General features: G+C 51.0%; 1 protein-coding gene across 5 annotated transcripts in view; it reads left to right on the top strand.

Moving 5' to 3' along the window:
* The first annotated feature begins 244 nt into the window (after positions 1-244).
* The window catches only part of PLEKHN1 (pleckstrin homology domain containing N1), a 30987-nt gene continuing 25195 nt past the window's right edge, over positions 245-6036 (top strand). For 2 of the 5 annotated variants that reach the window (XM_064525515.1, XM_064525513.1), the window contains exon 1: positions 246-757. In XM_064525515.1, the coding sequence (XP_064381585.1) occupies positions 323-757 (435 nt within the window). In that variant the 5' untranslated portion in view covers positions 246-322. Of the gene's footprint in view, positions 758-2409; positions 2510-6036 lie in introns of all 5 variants that reach the window. The other 3 variants (XM_026100589.2, XM_026100588.2, XM_064525514.1) reach the window with 3 other exon arrangements.

The raw sequence follows: 6036 nt of genomic DNA, 5'->3' as shown, positions 1-6036 counted from the left end.
TTGATTCTGTGATTAATTCTTCTTTACAGGCCAAAATGAGGTCTAATATAGAATTCTGCCACATTGATGACGTTGTTTTGTTAATCGAGAGAGAGAAAAATAGCCAAAACACTTCTAATAGGAAGAAACTGACTGGGCAAAGAAAGGTTTTCAGGGAGATGCAGGCAAATCAGAGCAGGCATGTGACACCTGTGTGTCACTTCAGTAGCTGCCCCCGACTGCCAGGGGATCCCTCTGTGCGGTCAGATTGCAGCCAAGAGATTTCACTTGGTGGAGTCCCTCCTTTTGAAAGCGATGATAATTCCCTTCCGAAGGCAGCAGGATGGGGTCTGCCTTTCTGCCCTCCTCAGCAGGTCGGTGCAGAGGATTGCCGGTGCCTCCCAGCCAGCTCCTGCTCAGCTGGCTTGCCCCTCCCCGCACCATGCAACTCTTGCAAGTGCCAGTGCTATCAGTCCAGCGCGGGCAGGGAGGGGGGCGGAGAAAGAGCAGGCAAGAAACCTGGGCCGAAAGTCTGTTTGCTCACAGCTCACACCCACAAGAGTCACTGGAGGCGGAAGTGGGGAACGTCTGCATGACACACGCACACAAACTTCCCTGGCTCCACACGCTCTCCGTCTCAGTTTCTGCCCAGCACTCCAGCTCCCAGCTGCTCCTGGACTGTTCCAGTTGCTACCAGCATGGGGAACATAACTTGTGTTCCTCAGGCACCTGGGAGGTTCAGACACTCTTTCAGCAGGAAACCTTCGCTGAAGAAAGAGTAAGTACACTTGCTTTTATTTTGGACTGCTTTTCAAGCACGTGCTGGCTTCCCTGCTGACTTTCTCCTTTGCGATACACCATGCAGAACTGGGCTAGTAGCTGAGCCCTGCTCGGGAAACCCAGGAGTTATTTGCAGGCTGAGCAAAACAGGGCTTTGGCATGGTTTTGCTGGTACTGGGCAGTGCTGAACAAGATCAAGTCATCACAAGTGCCAGGGAAGAAATCCTAGGGCTATGCTGTCAGAGTACCCCAGCAGCACTGCCCTGAGGAAAAACGTGATTTATTCATTTCATTTTGAAAATGAAAAACTCTCTATGGGACCGACAGGGCAAGGTGCAGGATGCCTGAAGTTCCTTGTTTTCACTTGTGATTTTTTTTTTAATTCATGTCTCCCGAAGTTTGATTGATTGAACACTGATTGAATACAAAAACAAACTACCAGTGACTGTGAAGAAAATGACACTCACATTCCTTGTACTTTAGAGAGAAAGCCTCAAATCCAAATATGATACTCTGCCTGTATGATTTGGTCTGTGTTTGTAACTCCAAAGGAAGACATAAAAGAAACCAGAAGTGAAATCTTCTAAGGACTTTGGTGCTGGGCTGGCCAGGAGAGCATTCAGGTACCACGGTGATGGGCAGCTGTCCCAAAACAGAGTCTACCAGGGAGTGCAGAGCAAGCTTCCCTAAGCGCTGCCTTTCCCCCTGCTCATGCTCCCATCAGTGGAATCATAGTAATCTTGTTGTTATCCTAAGCATGTACTAAGCAGAGCCCTCCCAATTCTGAGAGCTTTGGGCTGAGAAGGAGCTCTGTTAGAAGTCAAGGTAATCCTAACTCTGCTAGGCTCAGGGATTTATAATCAAAAAGAGACATTGAAATTGTCCCCCTCGTCCTGTGCTGCTGTAAATCAGGAGCAAACCTGCAGGAGTCTGTGGAGTTGCTGAGGGTAAAAGAGAGGAATTTGAACCCTGAAGGATTAATGTCAGGTAGCCCGCAGTATAGTGGCCAAGCCCCAGAGCACCTCTGGTCCCTACTGACTCTGTGCCTCCCATGCTCACAGTTCTCCATGGAGATGAGCCTTGTTTCTGCTGAACGAAGTGTTGCAATCTGGTTGAGAGAAAACCAGTGGGGAGTCCCAGCAAGGCTGTCCCCCCAAATGGCATTTGTAACTGCTCATTAACAGGTGTGCTCACAAGGAGAAGTTGGGGGCTCTGCTGGGAGTGGAAGGAAAGAGATAGGAAAACCACAAAGAGAAATAAACCCTGTTTCTGTGTGTGTGTGCGGAGGGGTGTACAAATCCATCTCTGCTCCAGTGGCTTTGGAATAGCCATCAGGATTGGACTTGGCCTTTGCATTTTGCAACGGGACATCCATTCCCTACACTGAGCTGGAGATGCAGATGAGCCTAGCTTATCATTTGCTTATGCAAAGACATGCAAAAAAGCAAAGAAAAAACAAGTGCAGCACAAAACCCTTTACAATTTTCCCAGGCCGTTTATCGGTCCTTTACTGGCCTGGGATGATTAGAAAGCCCATGACCAACTGCTTACCCTAGCTTTCTGGTTTCCTTATTTCTGGGCAGAATTTACTATGCACCAGGCTAGATCTGTGCTTGCATGCGTTTTTTGTTTTTTTTCTCCCCTCTTTAGAAAAGATGGCAAGAAAAAGCTGCCCAGTTTTTTTGGTATTGAAGGAGGGCAGGAGAGAGATACGACCGCAGACAAAATACTGCAGTATATTCCAGGAAAGGCAAGTACAAATGCATCTACCCCCCCCCCCCAACATTCCCAGAGATTATTCTTGCCCAATCTCCACCCCCCCCCCCCCCAGCCCCCTGCTGCCAGGGACAGCTCTGTATGCAAGAGGGACAAGGGGTCTGGATCAGGGGATAGCAGCAGATCTGTCTCAAGGAGATGGAGGTCATATCTGCAGCCAAGGAAAGGATAAGACCCATATCCTTTGTGGCAGGAGAGCCATCTGCTCCAGGGTCCCCATGCAGGAGTCAAGGGGAACTGTCAGCAACAAAAATGTGTGTAACTGGGGGTGCAGCACTGAGAGCAAGGCAGGCAGCGTGGTAGGACTATCTCACACTCCCCTTGCTGCTCTTGGTTCTTTTGTTTCTGGGTAGCATACAAAGGAAGGGAAAATTAGAGTGAGCATTCAAAGGTGGGATGATTCATTCCCACGCTGGGATGAGACAGAGCAGGCAGCATATTAGCAATAAGCCTTGGGAAGGTAATCAGGAAGGGCAGGTCTGTCCTAGGCACGTACCAGCCTTGTGGCCCCATGGCCCATTTCCCAGCACTGCTCAGGGAAAGCAGAGGTGAAACAATGAGCCCTGATGTGTTGCCTTGGTGCCTTTGGGTGGGCCAGGGGCATGAACTGAGCTTAGGGGCTGTACTATCTACATACCTCCCCCCACTACACAGCGAAATAGGCTATGTGGGCACGGGGGAAGGGGAAACTGAGGCAGAGAGACACAGCTAGGCAGAGGTAATTTCAGAGAAGGTCAGTAGCAGGACGTTATCTCTTGGGCTTCAGCTCCTGATCAGGTGTATTTCAATGGCCATGAAATGTCTGTCAAGGGCTTGGTGTACTGGAGGGCCCAGAACTGGGCAGTCCTGCTCATGTACCTAGGGTTGCTGCGGAGATTGCTGACTCAGAGCTGATGTGTCCCCCACAAACAGGGCCTCTGCAGTCCCTTGTGGTTAGCTGCTTCTAGGTAGGCCCTTTGTTTTTCCTCATGTGAGCCTGAGAATGGGGCACTGGCAGGGGGACAGGACTGGGGTCCTACTGCTGACTTGTGAGGTAGCTGCAGGTGAATGCCATACTCTCTTTTCAGGGACATGTCCTGAACTGTACATGTGGAAAGTGCAGCAGAACTGGGACTGTTTTACAGTCCTGTCCATTATTTGATCTGAGGGTAATGGGCACGTGGCACCAGAACGGTTCCCTGCAGGGGTCAGCTGGCATCTGAAGGGATGTGCAGCACCTCAGAAGACCAGGCCCAGAGTGGATCCTGGTTACTCCCCTGGGAAAGCAAGGAGAATTGTCATGTTAGCAGATCCTGGAGAAGGAATCCTGCAAGCTGACAGAACAAAGGTCCCAGAGGGACTATTCATGCAGGAGCACAGGGGGTGTGGGATCTCTTCAGGGAAGGAGGGAGGGTGGAGCAGTTGGTTAGAAGCTACCCTCGCCTGGGGCAAATGGGATTCAAACTCCCTGCTCAGTTACAGGCTTCCTGTGTGGCCTGGAGAAATCCCTGATTTAGTCCTTTTCCCGCTTCTATTACAGTAGCAGAAGGTGACCAGGTGCGGTGGGGCCAGAGGCAGGAGAGGAGGCCAGGTCTGAGAGGAGTCTGTCACTGCAGACTGTACTGCCTGTGCAGGCGGGACTCTTCAGATGCAGTCTCAGAGGTGTTGAAGTCAGCAAACCTGTGTGTAGGCCAGGCAGTTTGGGACTCGGGTAGTGACATCCCTGGAAAGCAGGCACCATCTGGACCCTGCCAAGGACAACAGGCACACAAGGCCAGCACGTTTTGCTCCCACCACCCTCCTGCATGTGGGCCCTGTTTCCCACACTTGCCAGTTACAGCTTCTGAAAAGCCTAAGCAAAAGGGAGGTGGAAGGATGTGCCAAAGAGCAAGACATCTTATTTGCTTCTTTTATCATTAAACAGCAGCTTTCAGAGCCCCAGGGCACCAGCCTTGCAAGGCTGAGCTCTTCTTGCTGCCAGGGTTAGTGATTCAGCTGGGAGTCAGTGGGGTCTGCAGGGGCTGGGACAGGTTAATTATTAACTCACTTTACCTGTAGGATGAGGCATGAGACAGAGAGAGAAAGAGAAAGAGAACATGTCAGGGCACTTATGCTGCAAAAGACCTGCTGTTTCGCTAAACCCTGACAGAAACCAGGTTTCCAAAGATCTGCAATGCCTCAAATCAAATGGGATAGCTGAGCTAATGAAAACAGCACTAATCAGGATGGGGCTGGGGTGGGAAGAGTGTTTGCTACCAGTACAGCCCAGCCAGGGGAATTAACAGCTGGCTGAGGAGAATTTCAGAGGCATGACAAATGCTAGGACCATTTCTTGTTGGCTGTACACAGAGGCATTCCCATGGTTTCAGGTGGTGCATGTGCCAGGGAGATGTGATGCTTGTGTATTCCTGTGATGGGCTCCACAGAACCACCACTGCTGCAGCAGGCCAGGCCTCAGGACATGGGTGCTGAAGTCCAGGCCCTCCTGGTGATCCCCTCTCCAGCAACCAGGAGAGGGCTGATACTCACACATACCCCCAGGATCTCCTGAAGTCGTTGGAAAGTGGTGATGCTCAGCATGGTTAAAAACAGCCTGTCTCTAGCCATTTCTGACCTTCTGGCTGTGCCATCCTCTGTGCCTGTCCAAAAGGCACAGTGTCACCACAGGATACTTGCCCTACACCAAAGCTAGCTAGTGTCCCAGCTGCAGTGTAATGGCCTCAGAGCTTTTTGGGTCAATAAGTTAATTAGTAAACTGGGAAGAATGGACACCCCTTCCTGGAGGAACTGTGAAGCTCTGTCAATGGCTTGCAGGGCGCTTTGGCATGGAAAACTAAGTACTGCCCCGTGCACTGCAGCCGCGGAGCGTGGTTCCCTTCTCTCCGCTAGCAGAGGGGTAGCTGCGTATCTGCTCTGCTTTTGGGGCTGGGCGGCACATTGAAGGAGGCTTGCTAACAGTGCTTGGACGCACTCCTAAGCTGCAAAAAATGGCACTGCGTAGGTAGAGCTGTGGTAATGCTGCATGTGTGCTCTCAGTCAGCCCATGCCTGGTGAGAGCTAAACTGTTTTAGCCAAAGCCTGTCTTATTTGTGTTAACAATTTTCCCTCATATTTGCCACAGGCTAGGAGCTCCACAGCTCAGCATTAGGCTGTGATAACTCTGTTGTGTGTGAGCCCCTCGCTTAAATGCTTGGATTCTCTTTTTCTAGCCACGCACATCTCAAGAGTGGAGAGATGGCAGCAAAAAGCTAGGGCAGAGCATGGTTATGCTGTGTGTTTGCTGGCTGGAACAGTGTGAGATCCAAGACAGTTCAGGCTGGTTGTCACTCTGGCCCTGAGGCTTGGAGGAAATTTGGGTGAGGCAAGAGTCCTGCAAAGATGCAGTTCACCTCCATGCTGGGAAGGCACCAGGGACACATGCCCTGGAGCTCCCTGGGAGTCACTGTGTTAGGAGAATGGTGAGGTGACTGTGACAGCTTTGGTTCCTGGTCCTCACAAGACATCATGTTGTTCCCAGTGCTG

The sequence above is a fragment of the Dromaius novaehollandiae genome, chromosome 24 (assembly GCF_036370855.1).
Source record: "Dromaius novaehollandiae isolate bDroNov1 chromosome 24, bDroNov1.hap1, whole genome shotgun sequence".
NCBI lineage: Eukaryota > Metazoa > Chordata > Aves > Casuariiformes > Dromaiidae > Dromaius > Dromaius novaehollandiae.
The sequence above is the reverse complement of the archived record's forward strand: the minus strand, read 5'-3'. Positions and strand labels throughout refer to the sequence as shown.